Consider the following 21,865-nt stretch of genomic DNA (forward strand, 5'->3'; position numbering starts at 1 on the left):
CAGACAATCGGTTGTACTTCTGAGAAATTGAAAATAAATTGACCTCTCCCCGAATCCCATCAAGCTCCACCAGTAAACGTACCTCATTAAAACCTACATAAGTACTTATTCCTCATTAACATCCCCCGTAAATTCCTTATTTTAGCACATTACTAACAACCTTGGCCTGGTCGAGGGCTGGCTGCTCTTCTCTGTGCCTCTTTCGCCTCCTATCACAGGATAATTATCGAAAAGCTTTTTTTCATTTTCCCTAGTTACTAAGTCCTCTATCTGATTTACGTTTTTCGTTTCGCCTCGTTCAAATGTGGTTTGTCCATTACATTCCCAAATTAATTACATCTAACAACCACCATTTTTACTCGGCCCAAAGTGGAGATAATTTAGTGGCGACTTGAAATGTATGTATTATACCGGGGAAAAAACTTTGGAAGGGAGATTAAGGGAATAGTTTTTTTATGGGGTCCGGGACTGGGAGCATGATTTGGTACTTGTAAATGATTGAATTAATAGCGTAGTCAATGAAGAAGTAATTGAATGGGGGATGTTATGGAGAGGAGGAGAGATACGGGCGTCGTTAAGAGGGTGAGATTCAAAATTATTTCGAACGTGCTGTCATGACTATGACTTGATTCTCAAAAGGATCTCTCATGAGTGATGTTAATATTCATGCCAAGATCCTCGACTTCGTGAGAGAATATTAGATGGCAGCAGCTCAATTACGTGATTCTCGGAGAAGCTGTAATTAATTTCGCCTTGTTCTCTACAAATTAGAGCGGTAGAGAATTGAGAGAATGTCAACAATGCCAAAAAGGAAATGAGCTCCAGGAAAGTGTGATAGCACATATGTATTCTGATGATTCAAATGAATCCCACCTCCCAGTTTTCTTTAGTCAAACTGGAGACCAGAACACTGTCTTTCTCTACCTTTTCCTTCCCGTTTTTGTCCTGAGTCCTGGGAAAATGTTCTCTTTATTGACGAAGCAACACCATCATATCGCAGTTCAACCACAGATGCTCACAAATCCACAAAATCGGAAAAATAACTGACAAAAATCATTTGAATGCAAATCGCTTTAGCTATGATTCTTTCATTCGTCACCTTCCCACCCATGTCATCTTTCGTCCTGAAAAGTTTGTGGCATTGCAATTGAGAAGCTCTCAGACGTAAAATATTTGCAAAGTGTACAATGGATACATTTCGGAGCTGGTGAAATCACCTTAACCCGACACGTGTGTATTCATAGAGGTAAACACAAAACATACCTGATCAGGACATACAGGGATGTTGTTGTGTGACAAATGTATACAAACTCAACCAGTGCTTCCAATTCACAACCGGTTTTCAGGACTTTTCGCAAGCATACAAGTGTTCTCATCAATAATGTAAATTTGTTCCATGTGATGCAGACCATTTATTCACATCAGTAAGCATCCTGGATGAGAATGAATAGTGTCTGGTGTTGAATTATGTGTTTGGTATTGTGAAAACTTTGGAATATCAGTCAGAATTGTATGTAAGCACTTACATATGAATATAGTTCATTCAGGTATCCTTAAATAGGTAGGAGGAGAATGAGGGAAGTGTTGGCTCTGGACGCCATAGATCTTCTCATCAGACCGACAATAAAATCCTTTACGCTATTTTACTTTTCCTACCGGAGAACAACATTCAAGTTTGAAACCACATTCACAAAACCTAGTCCTGCATCCTTGACGTGTGATAGGTAGAGTTGCTCAAGTTTCAACATCTCGACCCCAATACCCCGGGTTCGTATCCTGTTTCATCATGGGTGTTTGTTTTAGGCTTTGTCCTGTCTCACTACTGTAGCTTTGAGTGTAAAGATAATGACACCGAAGATAGTCTTATTGAAGGTAAACTAGGAAAAAATATCTATGTGAGAGGCTTGATGCTGTATACTCATCAAGTGAATGAAAAGTGTCACTTTCCATGAGTCTTAGCCTCTCGTCTACAAGGACTCTTCGTTCGTGGTGATTAGCTATATCCTATATGGCATTACTTCAGCAAAATGCTTCCAACCTAGACTGAGGGGTTAAAATATGCTTCCCCTCATCCAGGATATTATTTGAACCATGTCAATATGATAGTTTGCAGTCTATACTAGGTTGGTTCCTGTGTGGAGTTACCAAATCTCCCATCAGGCGCGTTCCTTCGAGCGGATAGGGGAACGCTCGGTGGGGATGCACATGCACCCATCAAGAGATGTGCGTGTATGGGGATGCTTATGCGCAGGCCGGGTAGGTGAGAAGGACACCCAGAAATCAAACCAAATATGAAGGACGAGAACGGTAGTTTTTTTAAGGTGCAGGGCATCGGAAACCCAGTACCGACGGTTTTTGGGAGTGGGCAAGCGGGCTCCCGACCGTCGATATCCAGCGACCGCAGTGATCCTTTTCGCAAAAGCTCTAAACTTTGGAGGCAACATTACCGCTAGGTAGTCGAGATTCGTCGCGGGACTCGTGATGGAATTTGGAAAGTCCCCAGATTGATATCAAAAGACGATCGTGGAAGGCAGCAAACTACAATACCGTTTATTTCATTGGGGGAACGCGTCAATGAACTCAGTGAATTCAGGCTCAGGAGAGGCTCAGGAGAGGCTGAATATCCACTGAAATATCAGGGCTCTGATACGTGGCGTCAAGTTGTCCTATATTAGGGAGGTAGAGGAGAAAAATGCCCAAGCGTCATGTGGCAAAGTCACGTAGGAGACGCAGGTAACGCCTCCTCAACATAAGGTAGGGGAGAACGCGGGGAAACGGAGTAGGGATGGAATAAGTGGATCCCTTGGTGTCCAACAAACAGATAAGAAGAAAAAGAAGAAAGCTGGGCCGGAGAAAGTGTCGGGTAGTTTTTCGATTGCGGCCCCAACTTGGAAAAAAGGGGAAGAGCCTACATGAATAGGCAAAGGTGGGCAACAAAAAGCGTCAGAAGGAGAAAAAGAAGATTCGTCCGGAAATAATCATTATTTCCAAGAAAGGAGACATGTCTTACGCCGATATCCTTCGGAAAGTTAAAGCCGATCTGGAATTGTCAGATTTGGACGGTAGTAGGAGTCGCAGGGGGCATAGACGAAAGGGGGATATGATGCTGGAACTGAACAAATTTAGCGAGAAGACAGTGGACACTTTTCCGGATCAGGTGGAAAAGGTGGCAGGTGAGCAAGGAGACGAGAAAGCTCGAAAGCGACAGATAGTAACCGAGTGCAAAGACCTAGATGAGGTCACATCACGAGAGGATATCAGTGCTGTGCTAAGGGAACAATTTAACTTTAGCCGAATAGGAGAAGAAGAAGTGCCATCAAACGGATGAAGAAGCCATATGGAGGTTCACAGACCGCTATTATTAGCTTGCCGGTGGAATCAGGGATTAAACTGATTACTGTAGGCAAGGTAAGAATAGGTTGGGTCTTGTGCCGACTTAGGGAGCAAGTATCTCTTAAGAGATGCTTCAGATGCCTGGATTTCGATCACTTTGCAGCAGCATGTACTAGCGGGCTTAATAGGTTGAGAAGGTGCAGAAAGTGTGGAGAAGAGGGTAACCTTATCAAAGATTGCACTGGAGATCCATAGTGCATGTTGTGCAAAGGGAAAAAGGGGGTGGACGTGCGGCACGCTGCAGGTGATGGTAGGTGTCCGGCATACAGACGGGAGCTGAATCGTAGGATTAAATGAGGTTGATACAGACCAACCTCAATCATGGCGAGGCAGCTCAAGACTTGCTCTCGCAAACCATTCGAGAATCGAATGTGGACGTGGCGGCAATATTTGAACCGTACCGAAATTACGTTAGTGCCACGTCGATGAAAGACTTATCGGAAAATCCGGCGATATGGACATGTGGACGGCAAGCCATCCAAGAAACAATAGCATTCCCAGGAGCCGGCTTTGTAAGGGCAAAAGACAACGGACAACTGCAATTGTTATGCTCCTCCAAGTGCAACATTAGCGCAATATGAGGTGATGTTAGACAGCTCGGTGTTGGACGCTAGGGACCGCAGCCCCAATATCATTGCCGGCGATTTCAACGCCTGGGCCTTAGACTGGGGAGTGCAGTAACAGACACCAGGGGCCAAATCTTCCTTGAAACCTTCGCGGAGCTGGACATCGCACTCGCCAACGTTGGATGCGTGTCCACCTCCCGTGGCAGAGGACTAGGCTCAACCGTCGATCTAACCTACCTCAGTGCCTTGGGCGAGGGGGATGGTCCAGCGGGTGAATGAACACTACACCCACAATGACTACCAGGCTGTCTTTCTCGACGTCAGGAATGGAGGGGGCGATAGTTGAGTGAGCAACAGGAGTTTAAAAGCCAGGATAACTGATAACTTTCGAGGAAGAGGCGGTTTTAGAAATAGGTTACGACCCGAAGGGAACGGTGCTGCAAAAATTAAGCCAGTTATATCAACGGGTAATTGAAACATGAATGCCGCGACGAAGGCTTCACCACAGTAGGAACCAGAAAATCGCGCTATTGAAAGTATCGTGTCAGTGAGCTTGGAGGCTTTGCCAAAGGACCAGAGGGAAGCCAAAACATCGGCAGTCAGAGAAGTAAAGGTGCGATCCTCAAAGTAGCCTTAGGAAGGCTACGGGAAAGTAGGTAGAATGGCTACAAGCAGTTGCGCCTTGAAGCAAATACAAACCCATGGGGCGATGCTTGCAAGGTTGTAATGAACAAGATTCGAGGACCAAAATCACCCCAAGAAACGTGCCCGCGAGTCTGGTTCAAAATAATCTTTTCTTTTCCCACAACGTAAAGAAAGTGGACATCAACCAACGGTGAACAAGACGTTTTCACATTTCCAGGGGTTATTGAGAAGGAACTGCGGGAGATCTGTGGACGAATTGGGGATAATAAGGGAGGGATTCGATGGGATTCCGAACAAAGCTCTGAAGTTAATAATAATAATAATCGTTGGCGCAACAATCCATATTGGATCAGGGCTTTGGGGTGTGTTAGAGCACTTCATTCAAGACCATAACGGTACACTACAGGATTACAGTAGCCTGTAGGAAGCAATGTGGTCAGCATTGCGCTCGCCCGAGATTTTTGCCTTGATTTGACTCAGGCACTCATTCACAGTTGAGTCGACTGTCATCTCACTGCCACCAGTAAGATTCGATCCGCCACCTTCCGGACGGCAGGCTTGTGCTCTAACCACGCAGCTATCGGGACACATCCGGACAGACAAAGCCCTCAAGTTGGCAGCTAACGTTAGGCCCACATGGTTCGTAACTACGTTTGAATCATGCATGGTGGAGGGAATGTTCCCCACGCCGTGGAAAAGGCAGAAGTTGGTTTTGCTACCGAAGTCCCAAAACTATCTGGCGCACCGCACCCTCTTCATACTACCCTATTGGCCCTGACTAAACTAGGTGTCCCTGGTTACTTAGTTAGAATAATCAAGAGTTACCTTTCGGAGAGATTTCTATGGTACGAGGCGGATGACGGACCAAAGAAATATATTGTAACAGCAGGTGTTTCCCAAGTTCTATACTGGGGCCCCTGCTGTGGAACATAATGTATGACAGAGTGCTCGGCCTGCGCGTGCCAAAGGTTTTGCAGACGACATGGCAGTGATAGTGGTTGCGAAGCTCCACCAGGCCGTGGAACTGTATGCAAATGAAACCAATCACGCCATCAAAGTATGGCTCCAAATGATGAAGTTAGACCTGGAGGAAGATAAGATGAAAGCGGTCGTTACTACCAATCGCAGGAAAAACAACACTGTCAAAATCCGGGTTGGTAGTCACGAAGTGGGGGTGGTTTTAGTGGGTGAGAATCCCACATACTGCTGCAACCTTGCGTAGCAGCCTCTTTTTAAGATTTCCACCTCCACCCATAAAAAAATACTACGTTGGTTCTGATGATTGGGGCTAGCTTTTATGCGCTCGCTATGCTTCCCGTAGCAGTCACAGTCTTAATAGTTTCCGACATCATAAGCGCTAATTAGGCACAACGGAGAGGCTACTTATACTTACTTACATATCGTACGGTGCTACTGGGAGTATTTTATGGCTATCCTTTAAACCTCCGTCGCCGGCAAATGAAAAATGAAGTATATCGATTGAAACAAATACAAAAAGAAACAACCAGCCAAAGGGATCCAATAAAGCACGCAAACAGGTGAATAAACCTGAGCCACGTCTCCATAACACGGACCATCAGGAAATAGTTCGAGAGATAGGGGAAGGTGAGAAGGCGAGAGAAGCTTGAGGCCTAACATTGCGCTGCCATGAAGACCACAGCTAATGAAGACCAGCTGTCAAATGTCAAAGGTAAGCAAGCGGATGTCTAAGATTGGTGTACCAAAAAAGAAAGGTCTCAGTGTCGCACGATGATGGCATTTGAACTAGCCTGTGGTTTGAATATATCATTCACTCAGGGACCTAGGACACTTCAACGTAGGAGTAACGCCATGACAAAATCAGCAGAAGCATAAAGAAGTGAGCAGGACTACCAAGCGAAAAGCTAAGTTTCAGCACACCTTAATGTCTATTTTGATAATAATGGAGATGAAGGACTTGATGGAACACTATGCGGCCCACAACTATAGAGGTATTTGGACACTGTAGGTTCCTTTACAGGACACTTAACAGACTCCCTTAAACTAGTGTCGCATTTAGGATCACCATTTTACACGCCAGGACAAAAGCAATTTCCATTCTAAGTCCTTGTCCATACTTTGTCCCGTGCCTAGTACTTACTAGTACTTACCTAAAACCTTATAAAAAACTTCACACATGCTAAATTCCAATTGTGAAATCAACATTGGCAGACATTTTACAAAATATGCACCTCAATTAAGTAAAAAGTCCATTTGTCAGGCATGAGATATGAAATCGGTTGTAAAATGTTCGAATCCATAAATCATAAAACTTTGCCTGGGTACAAACTCCGTGGCAAAGGGCAGCAGACAATAGTCTACACATATCCTTGTGCACATTAAAGCGTGCATAAATTCCTGGACATATGTTATGTGGAGACTCTGCTGTAGACAAAATCGTAAAATTGTCGGAACATTGATAGTCATTATTGATGACAGTTGGGAGAGTAAGTTTTTTGCTGGACAGTTAGTCACCTTTGTTGACTGTTGAATTGTACACTGGATGTGAAGAGAGAATCTATAAAACCTTATTGCTGTTTTGGAACGAATCTTGCTTCGACAGAATAGGGATTAAACTGGATGTTATTCATTTCTCCAACTTAAAGATATTTACATATAAATTTGAATGTATTTACTGCTATTTTGGGTGTTGCAAACTTTCTCAATACCTGTCTGAAACAACTATATCAAAGTACAACTTCTTGAGACTGAGCCCTTTGTTAACGTTATGTACTGCCACCGTGCAGCTTGGGACCGCTTTCCCAAAATGGAGCAGCACATTTAGCGTTTCGCTAGCTTCTCTATTTTGTGTATTCGTACGAGTAGCCCCCAGTCTCATTTGGATTTTACCCCGTACTGTCACTGCTCCTAGACTAAATTAAAAGGAGAGCATTTGTAGCATTCATATTTTTTTAATTCAGCAGGGCCCTGATGCATACATCTATTTCGTGTAGGGCCTCGGGATCCAGAGGTGTCACATACGGATCGCCTGTACCCCTGGCACCAGTTAGTTTTTGATGTCCCGAGAGGTTGGCTGCTCGTTCAGCTCGTAGTCCTGCTTTCTCCAATTTCTGCTTCCCCTTCCGGTCTTGAAGGTCCCGCCCGATCTGCGGTTTGATTTCCGGACTTGTCGTATTCTCCTGGAGTAGATGCAGTATCCACCGCTCCAGCCGCGGCCTCCCCTGGGTCGTCGCTCCGTCTTCTTACTTACTAGTGTATTTTGCCTGCCTGTGGGAAGCCGGACCCGGTATTGGGCTAAAGTAATGGCTGTCCTAGGACAAGGTCCGGTCGCTGGTTGATGGAGGACTGTGATCTTCGGCTGGGTAGACGTTTGTCTTGGTCTACAGGGGACTGGCAACTGTCGAAATCTGTATACCTGGATCGGATATAGTATATCGTCAACTGCTCCTGTAGCCACAAAACAAGTTAGTTAGTTACAAGGCCCGACTTTTACTTGGGGACTACCCTAGATGGCTACCTAAGAAGAATTTTCTCTGCTGGGAAACCTATTGCTATTCGCTAAATCTTTTACAGAATTTTCTAGATGACACTACAAAGTCTTTGTTTTATCAATGAAATACTTGGAAGTTGATTCCGAAAACGAAAGAAGGTAATTTCCTCCACGAAATCCCTGCGCAATAATATGCAGTGTTATTCTGATTGCAATTTCGGGAAATAAATGCCCTTTGGGACTGACGGACTAACTAACTTCTGGTGCCCTAGAACAACCGGCTGATAAGCACCCAAAGTCCCATGGACAAAAGCGCAGCAACTACCTTCGGCTCAGGGCGAACTGGAGTTGCTACGCCTTTCCTAAAATAGAGTCTCTGGCATGAAGCTAGCTGAGCTCCAACCTAAAGGAAGTCAGAATCGGCTTGGAGCCAACTAATAACCTACCTGTCCAGTGTGGGAACTAAGTCAGGCCATTTTCCTATCCCCGACTCGACTTTTATTTCAATTTTGTGTTTGCTAGAATCAGCAAAAATCCGTAATCGTAGCAATAAAAAAATGCAGTTCATTAATATGCGAGAAGTACATAAAAAGTGTATTCACAAACAACAGCTATTACTCGAAGCACATGGTGAAAAATGGTGGGCGTGGTTTAGATGGGGACTCGGAGCAAAGTAGCATGAGAGATTCGCCCTCTATGCTTTCGGGATTACTACTGCTAAGTACCAAAAGTATCTGAAGCTTTTAGCATGCACTTTTCATATCATAACCCCTTCTTCTTTCGGAACGCGACTGTTTGCCTACATTTAGTGAGAAAAAACGTTGCACCCCTCTTTCCCATGCATGGGAAGTCCTTCCTTAAACTCAATAAAAAATGGCGCCACTTGTTACAGGTAAAAGGATTCACAAACCATACAGTCCCACCGAGTTTCGTTATGATGGGTTCAGCCGTTTAGGAGAAAAGACAGTGTACTACTCGAAGGTGTTTCTCTGCTGAATATTGTACTTGCAAACACTGAATGGTGGGTAGGGTCGGTGCTAGATGTCACATTTGTTAGCGATATTTTAACCAAAGGTACGTCAATAAAAACTGCATACAGTGTCACACAGTCTCCACCAGACCTAATTTTTTAAGCCATGAAATGAGCAAAAAATCAACAAATTTGACGAGGAGACTTTCACAGAAGTTTTGCAGTAAAATACAACCATCGAAGGTAAGGCAGATGATAAAGGTTTACAAATTCGCGAGAAGTTACAGCGAGCATTTGACGCGTCCATGCCAAGGGGTGTTGTATCCCAGAAAAGAATATTGAACTTTTGGTGGAACTCTGAAATTAGGAAAGGCCAGAAATCCTACCTCAAAACCAATGGACGCAATCTGCGAAACAGAAGCAGATCCGGATATGAGCGGCTACACAAACAATACAAAGAGGCGTGACTATGATAAAATGCAAAAATGAAGTTCACACGGACCCCAGGGGTAGCATCTAAAGAACGATAATGTCGAAAGTCAAACAATTCGCTCTCCAAAAATTACTTGCCCAAAATTGCTACATGAAATGTTGATGAATCTTTTTCTAGAAAATGTGTGTATCGTTCACCATCGAGAAATACCCAGCCGGAGTTTCAAAGGTAAGTGATGAGGAGGCCCTAGAAGCGAAGAAAATAGTCGCAAATCAAGGGTTTGTGTATAGCTTCCCCAACAAAGCAGCAGCAGTCAAAATGCATAGTGTCAAATATGTTTGCCGAGGTGTTTCCTACGTGTCTTAGAGAAATGGAAGAAGCAGAAACTAATTCTTATTCACAAGCCAAACAAATCTTTGGGTGAAGCTTGGTCTTACCGGCCGATATGCCTTTCAACAGCACTGGCAAATTATTCGAACTGATAATCTATAACAATTTACTTCCGATCGTTGAAAAAGAAGGCGGTCCCTCAGAGATTCAGTTCGAATTTCGAAGGATGAGGTCTACGACTGATGCTGAAGCGGCTGTGGACTAAGATAAATGCGACGCAATGATAACACTCGACGTGAAGAATGCCTACAATTCTGTGATTTGGGCAAAATACTTGAGCCCCCAATCAAATTCGGTGCGTTTTGTTTCCGGCTTCTTAATCGATATAAGTTTGTGCTATGAATCAGATGAAGGACAGCAATCATATCGACCAACAAGCGGAGTCCCACTAGGGTTCGCGCTAGGCCCAAATTTGTGGATAATTATGTAGGGGTACTAACTGCAGACCTCTCTACTGGTGTGGTCTCCGTTGGTTTCGCGGAAGATATTGAAGTAACGACTGTCGTACGGTTCCTTTGAACAATTCGAGGTTCACGCAAATGAAGCAGTTTACAACATTAAGTGCTGGTTGCAAAACGTTGACTTATCGCTCGCAGAACATCAGACGGTATTTGGCCCTCAAGAGGCTGAATTCCAAATTATATGTCCATTGTGCAACTACCAAGGTGGAAAATCTTAGGAAGACAGGTCCGTTCCAGCTCCGCCGCACAAACGCCGGAGCTATATCAGGCGTGTGTTGGATTCGCACCAACTAAAAACCACCCCCGGTCTCTCCAGCCCCAGCCCCGCGGACCACCATTTACTCCTTTTTTGCTCTTTCAGCAACTCCTCCTGTATTTGCACAATTGCGGAGCAAATCATAAGCCAGTTTTTCTCGGACCTCAGCATCTCCACAACTAAGTTAGCCGGGTTCACCCTCTTGCCCCACGCTTGGTTTAAGTCCCTCCTCTCCATTGCGAACCTTGGGCAGAGAAACATCACATGCTCTGAATCATCCAACCCAAAGCGGTGCGGATACTGCCTGTGGCACCCACCGTGTCCGGTGAGGAACTGGATAATGTGGCAGTTGGTCTCCCCATGTTCCCGTTCAAGCCACAACCTAATGTTAGGAATGAGCCTATACGTCACCGACTCTTCGTAGACTCGTCGCATCTGCGTTGGCAGAGATCATGTGACTCTGACCTTGCCGCATTTCTACGGTTTATGCCATGTCAATGATACTTCCCTCAAAGTGAAACTATCTTGAAATTGCGAATAGGGTCTAACCTCACACCGAAGACTTTTGGCTATCGATAACGGACTTTGATTGGTTCCTAGAACGTACGCACGCTCCTCGACAATGCTTGCGGGAATCCTCAGAAAGCTCGTTTTTTCCAACTCGAACGGGAATTTCAACGACTGCACATATTCTATTCTAGGCCTAAGCGAAATAAGATGGCAGCATTCTAGAGAGTACTCCTCCGCAGAAAGTTAACATTATGATGATCTGAATGCCAAGGTAGACTTTGATAACACATTGCCCGGACATGTGGGTCTTCGCGGCTGTAAAGATTTCTGCAACTTACATCGCCTCCTCATTGATGGTACATTGTTCGAACACAAAGCCTGCTTTAAGGTCAGTTGGGTGTCAGCTGAGCCACGCCATAGGAGCAGCAGTAGATTTAGGAGTTGTCTCTTGGACGTGTGTTGCAAGAGAGGTCGTGACATCGGTCTCAAAGGGGATCATCATCTGATGGTCGCTTATGTTCGCACCCGTGTTGGGTCGACACTTTTCGCAGGGTTGGAGAGCTGTGACCTCCTCAAGCTTAACACTGACCACTGTGCGATCCAGCTGCCGCTCAACACTGGGATACCTATCCGCCTGAAAATATCTATAAGCGTTGCTTATGGTGCTGTTTTATCGTGTGCTACACAGTTCGTCGGTTCCATCCCTAAGGGCTGTCATGATATGAAAGCGAATCACTGAACGCAAGGGGTTGAAGCATCTATTGATCGCTAAGAGCCATCGTGGGTGTGACATTCTTGAACTTCAATATCGAGCTAATCCTAAGGTGTTCGATGTAGTGCGGACAGTGACAAAATGGAATTGGCTATTGCGTTGGTCACGTAAACGAAAAATGCCGCAGAAAGCAATGATCTCAGAAGTATATACCGCATCACGCAAATCTTTCGATCGCCCTGTGAAAGACGTTAATGACTGGCGTCTTATCCATGATGACGTGCAGTTGAAGAGGTGGAAAGAAACTTCAACACGGCTTTCAACAGTATCACAGTCACAATTTATGCCGCTGGTGGCACTGATCTGGATGTTGCCCGGCTCATTAACAGCAATAGGTTTGCTTTCGATGCTTTGTCCAAAATGTGCAAATTCAGTTATCTAACATTAAGATCAAGTTTAGATTGTTTTGTGCTAATGTCCTTTCTGTGTCTTAGGAAATCGTGAGTAACTCGCTATCCCTATCGGAGTGCGCTATGTTGATGTTATCACGAACCAAGAACTTGGTCGGCGTGCAGGCCTCGTATTCATTTGTACTTTAATCGGAAGGTGGAAGTGGCAGTGGATAGGCCACACATAAGGAAGGGCTACAGCGTGCATTGAAATCCTCTCTTCCAAAATGGTCGACGAGAACAATGGAGAAGGGATGCGGGTGGCTTAGAGAATCATGGGAGGAGCTGAAGCGCCTTTTAGGTAATCGCGAGTAACTCGCTATACCTCACCAAGGGGTAAATGGTAATCCATATCTATCGTATCATATAAGAAAATACTGACATCGAGGGGGATATGGACTGAGTCAGCATTTCAGAAGAAGTTTTGGCAGAAAGAAGGCAGCCTGGAGAAGGAACGAGCGACGAATGCGAACGTGAATACGATTACAGGATAAATTCTGATACAACCCCTTTATGTATAATAATACCACATGCGAGCCCTCGGGGAGAGTGGAAGAAAGGTGAAGTAGTTTTAGTAGGTCCCTCTTTTAATTTTTGAATCTTTGGTGGTGAGCCCAAAAAGAGGAGTCCGTGGACCAAAAAGAGCGAGTAAGTTGCTCTCCGTTTGGTCCGGTCCGACATCAAGTGGGTGCGGACTTAGTATTCATCAATTGCTAACCAAACATTTTGTAAGAGTCCACGTTCACGTTGACCTTTTGCGAAATATCGGCGTATTGATTTGGTTCTGCTAAATTTTGAGGCCAAATTTGGCGGTTAAATTGAACAAGCCTAATTTGTTTCATTATTACTATGGACTATCACCAGCGGCTTTATTACAGATTGAATTACTCTGCCGACTGCCCTTAATGCATATGAGGTTTCATTAACCGAGGTTCATCGGACAGAGGAGTAGGTTGGATGTCGAAATTAGGGAACGAGTGTATCATAGTTAATGGTGTAATTGTGACGACAGAATAGACACTTCAAAAACTAGCTTGCGCCAGGAAAAGTCGGACCACTAACTAAAAAATATTTATCACCATCACCGGCGCACCAACCGATGTCCGGTCTACGTTTGCCTTGGTAAAGAACTTTAGACATTCTGGCTTTACGACGAGGCCTACCAATTTGATGTTGCAAATAGCTGTCTGGCGATTGCTTCATTTTAGCTAGGGTATGTCATGTTTTTTTTTTGTACTATAGATATTACTCGTATGGATTTTCTAGATTGGATCATTCTTGCCAATACGGATCAGGTGACCCGGTAACCGTAGTCTATTGAGCCGGATTTTGTCCATAACTAACCGGTCATGGTATCTGTAAGTTCTGTCAGTTGATGCGTATAGCGAGAAATGTTAGGCCGGTGAATCTGGTAACACTGCGCATGGAGATTACCTAACCATAACCCACTTCAGACTTTCAGGTTCCGAAGGTCAGTAGCGCGTGAACGACAACACGATGAACTTCGGTAACTACGAAAAAAGAATCGCGATTATTACGTTGCACTAATGTGGGAATGCGCAGAAAAAGATTCATAGTTTGCTAAAAAAGCTGCCGGTAAACGAACGATTCGTTTTTAGGGCATTAGCTCGATACTGTGAAACAGCTGATGTAGTTGACAGACCGCGGGAGGGGCGCCCGCGCTGCGTAGGCCAGCATAATGTCCTGCATGCTCTGCGTGGGCGTCTTCGTCAGAATCCTCTCGCAAGCAAAAACGAATGTCAGCGGAAATAGACATTGCAACTCATGTTAGAGGGTGTATTTGAACCATCGAGTGAATTTCTATTCTCTGGAAGCCGCAGTGCTTCGAGCAGGACTCGGCCCTTGCTCACAAAGCCTAGATAATTCGTATGTTCCTTTTTAGTTGATTTGTATCTTAGACACTCACCGAAACTACCGTAGGAGTGTATTTTTAAGATTTCTGTCTGTTTGTAATAGAGGAGAGAGCAGGCATTTATAGCAAGCTTTGTGTACACATTTACGTGGTTAGCCCAATTTGGCAACTTGACTATGCCATATGTGAAACAGCCATAACTGAAAGAGCGCTGATTTGACATATTTCAGCCTAAAGAAAACACTCTGCATACAAATATCGTATGGCTTAAGGTTGGACAGGAGCTAACAAAATTAGGTCTTAGTCTATATTAGGAATGACTCAAAACCTTCAAAGTCTACTAACTCCTCGGAGAGTACAATTGGTTTCGTCCATTATTGATTTGGAAGGGTCTATCTCCAAACGAACAGATTGATGGCATCCATAACAAATGCTATCGATGGTACAGGGAAGTACACCCGTAATTGTAGACAATTGGTTCAACAATGAGTTCTTGTATCAGAAACCCTTTGCCTTCTTTCGTAGATCTCGAAAATCAACTTGATGCAGGTTCCGAAATTTACTATTGAACATTCAGTGGTTAGTTCTCTTATATTGGGAATATACCCCATAGCCTGGATTTCCAAACAATACAGGATATTTCAAGCAGTTTTCAAATGCTATTATTTGTAGTTAACATTTTGAACTCGAAGTGCCTATGGGGGTTGCATAAATCTCCTTTGTTTGAAATACCTTTCATACAATCAATGCCCTTCTCTCAAATGCTCATAACGTCTTCCCCAAAATTTTCTCAAACTTTCTGTAAAAACATGATTCAAGGGCCTCATCCAGCAATTTCTATTATTCTATATTTGAAAGGTGCACGCTACAAAAGCTTTTGATTAAAGATCCACAAAGCAATGGCATTCCTGCTAACAATTGTGGTCGACCGCAAAAGTGCCTGAATTGCAACATTTTACGTTGTCCTCGGCGCAAACATTTCCAAACATTGTTACATTCTCGTTGGGCAGCATGTCGGCTTCTAGTGGGGTTGGAAAACCCTAACAATGGAACACCAAAAGAAACATCCCCACACTTGATACATACGCTCATATAAAGATACTTCCCCAATCCCATAGAGCTCCATTGTGATTCAGATTTGAGCCAGGTACAAACTCATATTCCTATTAATACTGGATGATGGGCTACGATTGCACACATATTTACATTTTCAAGCTTATATGAATCCATCAGTCTTTTGTGAGTCTGAAAGCCAAGCAAGGAATAAGGATATCCTTCATTACCAAGTTTATTACAAGAGTAAGCCAAGCCCTACAGTTTCTATTATGATGGCATAAAGGCAACGGAATGCATTGTTGGGGATTTCATAGCCATCAAGCCAATGAGCTGCAAATGGCTCCCAGCTATTTTGTGTTGTTCTGTATTTCATTTAAATAAATGGGTTGGGTTCAAGGCGATTTAATGTTCACTGGATGCATATTTAACTTTGTCCTGATTTGAAACTTGTAAGACTTCTCCGCAACACTCATAGGTATCAAGTAGAGAGTATTTATTTAACAACCAGTGTTCCACCTTTTCAAACCTCGGAAGCTCATCAGATTACTGATGCAGTGAAAGGTTTGAGTTAAATGTTCATAGACAGCTATGCCTCGGGTTAGATACATCGGTAAACTATCTTAAGTCTGCAAAGCTCCCGTCAATTATTCAATATTAACCGGAAGATAGTAGAATGAAGGTCGAAACTAAATATCGGTTTAGTTGCCTAATAACACAAGCCAACCTCCTCCTATTTCTATTTAATTTCATACGTAATTCTCTGTTCCAGAGTGGTACTGAGATTATCCTCTGAAATTTACAGAAGAGGTTCAAACAAAAGGATGAGGTCATTTCAGTAATAAACTGGGAGTTAATTTACTTTACTAAAAGATTGTTAAATTTTATATTGTCACCTTAAACTGCTGGTAAAAGGAGAGAAAGACAGGAAAGACAGACAGGAGAAACGTGGATTGGTACCCACGAGGGAGCATAAAACCTGGGAAACGCCTGCTCAACTAACACCGACAGCTCTACTACCAAACTCCACCCCCACGTGGTGATCGTTGGGAGGTTTTTCTTAACGAAAAGCTGCAGACGGAGAAAGATGAAGGTGAGTCTCCCGCGCCTAAAAACGAGGCAAATTAAACCAACTAGTCCTAAAGGTTAGAAGTTGGGTAGGGCTGAAAACCAGAGACGGAAAACCGAAGTTACGAAGCCACCACAGGAGCCTTGGACTGGACGGACAATACAACGACGAACCTGGCAATGACAACGGATTTACGATTTCCGCATTTTCTCATGGAACGTGCGCTCCCTGTACAGAGATGAAGCTGCCAAGCAGCTAGCCGATACCCTGTTCCAATATAGAGCTGATGTAACAGCGTTACAGGGGACGCCTTGGACAGGGACCGATTTCCTGGAGAAGAGTCACTACACCATATATTATAGCGACCATCCAGTAAACCATGTGCTCGGAGTAGGTTTCTTAGTTAGCCAAAAAATTATACCTGCTGTTATCGGCTTTGAAAATATAAGCGAACGGCTATCCACTCAGCACTTGCGAGGCAAATTTAGAAATATAAGCCTCATTAACGTTCAAGCCCCTACAGAGGAGACTGTAGAGTCGGAGAAGAATACCTTCTACGAGGCAGTAGAACGAACCTTCCAAGCCAAGGCATTATCTGTCTCATACATAAAAAGAGATATATCACACAGTGCAGCAATTATAGAGCTATCACATTGCTGAGAACCATCTATAAGATATTCTCCGCTATCTTGCTAGCCCGAATAGCCCCATACACCCAGTACATCATTAGCCCATACCAAAGAGGCTTGACTCCAGGCAAATCAACAACGGATCAGATTTCCTCTCTGCGGCAAGCGATGGAAAACTGTTGGAATATGAACATCAGTTGCAACATCTCTCCATCGACTTTAAAGCCACCTATGATAGCATAGCCAGGGTAAAACTGTACACGGCCATGAGAGAATTCGGTATCCCGACGGAATTGATAAGGCTGTCTAGGGGGACTCTGACCAACGTGCGAGGCCAGGTAAAAGCAGCAGGATCACTCTCAAGACCATTCGACATCAACAACTGTCTACTACAAGGTGATGCCCTATCATGCGTCCTCTTTAACCTGGCCCTGGAAAAGTGATCCGTGATGTTGAGGTAAAAAGGAATGATTTGAGTTTCCTTCCACATATTCGGAAAATACCTTCGAACAAGCTCTTGGTATAGATGATAGTAAAGGGAAGGAACTACTTATATTTGACGTTTAGAACACATTACCGTCTTTATTAAATGACTTTTACAAATATAATCGTAACATGTTGAACCTTGTGTCCGGATAGCTGAGTGGTTAGATCAGTACGGAGGTTAGAGTCGTACGGAAGGTCGCGCTTCAAATCTCACTGGTGGCAGTGGGATTTTAATCCTGATTTAAAGTCGGAAACTAGTCGACTCAGCTGTGAATAAGTACCTGAGTCAAATCATGGTAGTAATCTCGGGCGAGCGCAATGCTGACCACATTGCCTCCTACAGAGTACTGCAATCCTGTAGTGTACCGTTACGGTCTTGAATGAAGTGCTCTAACATACTTCAAGACCCTGATCCAATATGGATTGTTGCGCAACGATTATTATTAAAAGGAAGGAAGATGTTCTGTTGACATTTTTTTCGGAAGAGATTCAGAATGCCATCCTCATTAACGTCGAAGTCTTCAAGAAGAAATTCGTCAATAGCGGGATTCCGAAGAGGAGTGGGGGGTGTACTAGCCGAAGAGAAATCAAATATGTCGGAAGAGAGACAAGATGAATGGTTAGGAGTAAAAATGGAGGAGACATGATCCCGAAGAAGGTCACAAACTGGTTGAGAGGAATAAGAAGTATGATCATCCAATTTTATATTATCACCGGGGAAGTGAGCGAAGAGCGTAAATTGCGGATAAGTGACCAGAATAGTTTGTTAATTAAATATTGGAAATGTGCATTTCGATCAGAATTTTCGCAGATGAACGTGCGTTTATAAACTTTGCCCTGTCTTCGGCATTACCGGAACGTTGGAACCTCATACGAGCTTTAAGTTTCTGACGAAGAATATAACAGGCTTCTATAGTGAACAAGGCAGGGTATCCGTGTTTAACTTTAATAGTCCAATTCTTTGCAAACCACAATTTTTAGGTACTCCGGAACATAGACTAGGTTTTTACAATTAATACTCGATAGATTTAACAATTAGACTTTATTAATTAATTTATTTAAAGAATGAAGAAAAAGTGAAGTGACTATTTGCTCGTTAGAGAGAGAGAGGCAGAAGAGAATTATTATCTCCTTCATGTGTTTCTTTTCTGCCCCTAACTCATGGCACACTTTTCTCGCCAGTCCTCCACTCTCGTGGCGAGCTCTGCAAAGTGGATAGTTCCGCGCCATCTATCCGTCCGCATCTGCAACATTCGAAATAAATTTCGAATGCTGCGAATCCTGCCGCGCCACATCACTCCGCCCCCAGATGAAACCTAGGGGTTTCGGCGACTGATCCCGGAACTTCGTTCACCGTCAATCCACAAAACGGACACGACGCTGCTTCGGGGCGGACACGGGTTTCAGCCTGGACAGAGAGACCGCCTTCCTGTGTCCACCGATCTCGAGCTGGAAGAAATGTTCTCCCCGCTCGAGAACGCGGTACGGGCCCTCATATGGAGGCTGCAACGGCTTCCGGACGGCATCCGTCCTGACCAGAACGTGCGTGCACGTGTCCAGTTCCTTGGGCGAACAGGCAGGTGTGGACGAGTGTCGGGTGGGTGGTGTGGCTTTTATGCGTCGGAGATTGTCTCTCAGCAGACGCACCAACCCCGACTCTGTGAGACCCGATCTCTTGTCGAAGACCGGATCGCTTGGGAGTCTCGGGTTCTCCCCGTATACCAGCTCTGCGGGGCTGGCAGCAAATTCCTCTCGGCGGGTTGTACGTAGGCCAAGTAGGACGAGAGGCAAGACTTGGGACCAGGACGGATCGTCGCGTGCCATAATGGCGGCTTTCAGCGTCCGGTGCCAACGTTCTAGCATCCCATTGGATTGCGGGTGGTATGCAGTAGTCCGCTGGCGTTTAAAACCAAGGGGTTTGCCTAACTCGGAGAAAAGGGTGGACTCAAATTGCATTCCCTGGTCAGTGATGACCACTGCAGGGACGCCAAAGCGAGGTATCCACTCTCGACAGAGGGCTTCGGCTCATGATTGCGCCGTAATATCTTTCAGAGGTATTGCCTCAGGCCACCGCGTAAACCTGTTGATGATTGTGAGACAATACCTATAACCGTGCGAGTCTCGCAAAGGCCCTACTATGTCGAGGTGTATTGTGTGGAACCGCTTGGCAGTGCGGGGGAATGAGCCCACTTCTTTCCTTACATGCCTGGAGACTTTACACTTCTGGCATGCGATGCACTCTCTGGCCCAGGAATTGACATCCTTATTCATAGAGGGCCAGAAGTATTTCTCGATGACTAGCCGATTTGTTGTCCTGATGCCGGGATGTGCTAAGTCGTGAACTGCGTGGAACACTTCCTTGCGATAGGTGGCCGGAATGTATGGCCGAGGTCCCTTTTCCGAGTCTTCGCAGCAGAGAGAGAGGTTTGAGCCGAAGATGGGCAACTCCCGAAATTTGTATTTGGGGTTGGATTTGAGGCTCTGAAGTGCTGGATTCGAAATTTATTTCGAATGTTGCGAATGCGAACAAATAGATGGCGCGCCACACGTGCAAACTAGGCTGATAGAGGGGACCGAAGTAGGGAAGAAGGTTTTCCAAAACGTCATGAAATACTAAAACAGCTGGGTTGGTTGATAGATTTTCCAACACACCATTCCAGTTAATTGCTTTAAGAAAATCATTCACAGCTTGGAAATCAGCCTTGAGAAAGTTGAACTTGGGCGCCTTGCGAGACGGCAGTATGTTGGATCGACTAACATAGAAATCAACTTTCAGAGGTGGACGGTGAGCATCATTTTGAAGGTAAGGTGAATTGTTTGGAAATAATATGAACCGATTAAGAAAAGAACTAGGTTTTTTCCTTATTCTGTAATTTTTTTATTCTCTTTACCTATTACTACTTTTTATTACCTGCTGCATACATTTTTTACCAAGCTCGTTGCTCAGTTTTTTTCATGGTGATCTAAGGTTATCTGCCTTCCTTCTTTGATGATGCATATGCTTTCCGCTGCATCAAAAAGGTGTGTTTTCCGCACCCGCTCCACATTGTCTATCATTACGTTATGTCCCTCTTCCACCATGTGCCTTGCTACCATTGACTTAATGTTTCGAGGATCGTCGCTTTATCGTTTGGTGTATTCTCTTATGTGTTCCTCGAATCTTGTGGTCACTACCCTTTTAGTCTGACCAATATACACTTTTTCACCTTCTGGGCAGCTGACCTTATAATTTCCACTCATCTCTTCTTTTTAAGGTTTTGTGTAAACACAAAACCTTATTCAAATCGGTTTACTGTCTGTCTGTCTGTCTGTCTGTCCGTCACACGCATTTTTCTCTGAAACGGTTATAGCGATTGACACCAAATTTGGTAGAAAGATGGTAAGTCCACCAAACTACTGGCTTATGTTGACAATATCGACATTGTGGGAAGAACGACCCGAGACATGCAAACTGCCTTCATCTAGATCGAGTAGGCGATTGGTGCGAGATCCTGGGCTGCACATCAATGAAGGCAAAACAAAGTATATGGGGCAACGTCAGCACCTAAAACCATCCAAACGACAACATCAAACCACATTGGTCAAACGGGAAGAGTAATAATAGCAGACTACAACGTTGAGACAGTTTATAATTTCTCCTATCTAAGGTCGAAAATCACAACCGATAACAGCTACGACAATGAAATCCGGGCACGATTGTTGGCAGCCAACAGAGCATATTTCAGCTTACAAAAACTGTATCGCTCGAAACGTCCCACCATAGGGTCAAAGCTCTTGCTATACAAAACAATAATCTTGCCAGTCCTTATGTATTTCTCGGAGACTGGGGTTCCTAGCAGGAAAACTGCGAACTTTTAGCTGCGTTCGAGAGAAGAATCCTCCGAAGAATTTTTGGCCCCCTACATGAGGATGGATGATGGACGTAGCCTACATAACGACGAAATCTATGAGCGATGCCACGGCCGTCTGGTAGTGAATAAAATCCGGCTCAATAGGTTGCGGTTGGCGGCTCACTTAATCCGTATGAGATGGTGAGTTATACTCAGGCGAGGCAATCGGTGTTGTTAAAAATTGGCTAGAGAGCTCTGATCTGACACTTGCAGAGGAAAGAACGGAAGCGGTCCTCATAACTAAGCGCCGGAAGAGAAATTGCGTCTGTATGATCATATCATCACTTCCAAGCCGACCATCAAATACTTGGTAGTGGTAATAGACAGCAAGCTCAGTTATAGGCAACAAGTGCAATATGTTTGCGACAAATCATCCACTGCAAGCATGGCCCTGGAAAGATGATCCCGAACGTGGGAGGGCTACGTTATACCTCTAGGTTGCTTATAGCCGGGGTGGTGATCTCAATCATGCCCTATGCGGTATCAGTTTGCAGGGAGACGTTGCGGATGTCAGTTAATACTAGCAAACTGAATGCAGTCTACAGGAGGGCAGCCCTGGGGGTATGCTCTGCTTTCAGGACTGTCTCAGATAATGCAGCATTCGCCATCTC

General features: G+C 44.5%; 1 protein-coding gene across 1 annotated transcript in view; it reads left to right on the forward strand.

Annotated features, from left to right (window-relative positions):
- Positions 1 to 21,865, forward strand: part of LOC119656992 — a 155,426-nt gene that overhangs the window by 25,511 nt on the left and 108,050 nt on the right. The window contains exon 6 of the mRNA XM_038063727.1: positions 9,654 to 9,704. Coding sequence (XP_037919655.1) covers positions 9,654 to 9,704 — 51 coding nt within the window. The remainder of the gene's footprint in view (positions 1 to 9,653; positions 9,705 to 21,865) is intronic.

This window comes from Hermetia illucens, chromosome 5 (assembly GCF_905115235.1).
Source record: "Hermetia illucens chromosome 5, iHerIll2.2.curated.20191125, whole genome shotgun sequence".
NCBI lineage: Eukaryota > Metazoa > Arthropoda > Insecta > Diptera > Stratiomyidae > Hermetia > Hermetia illucens.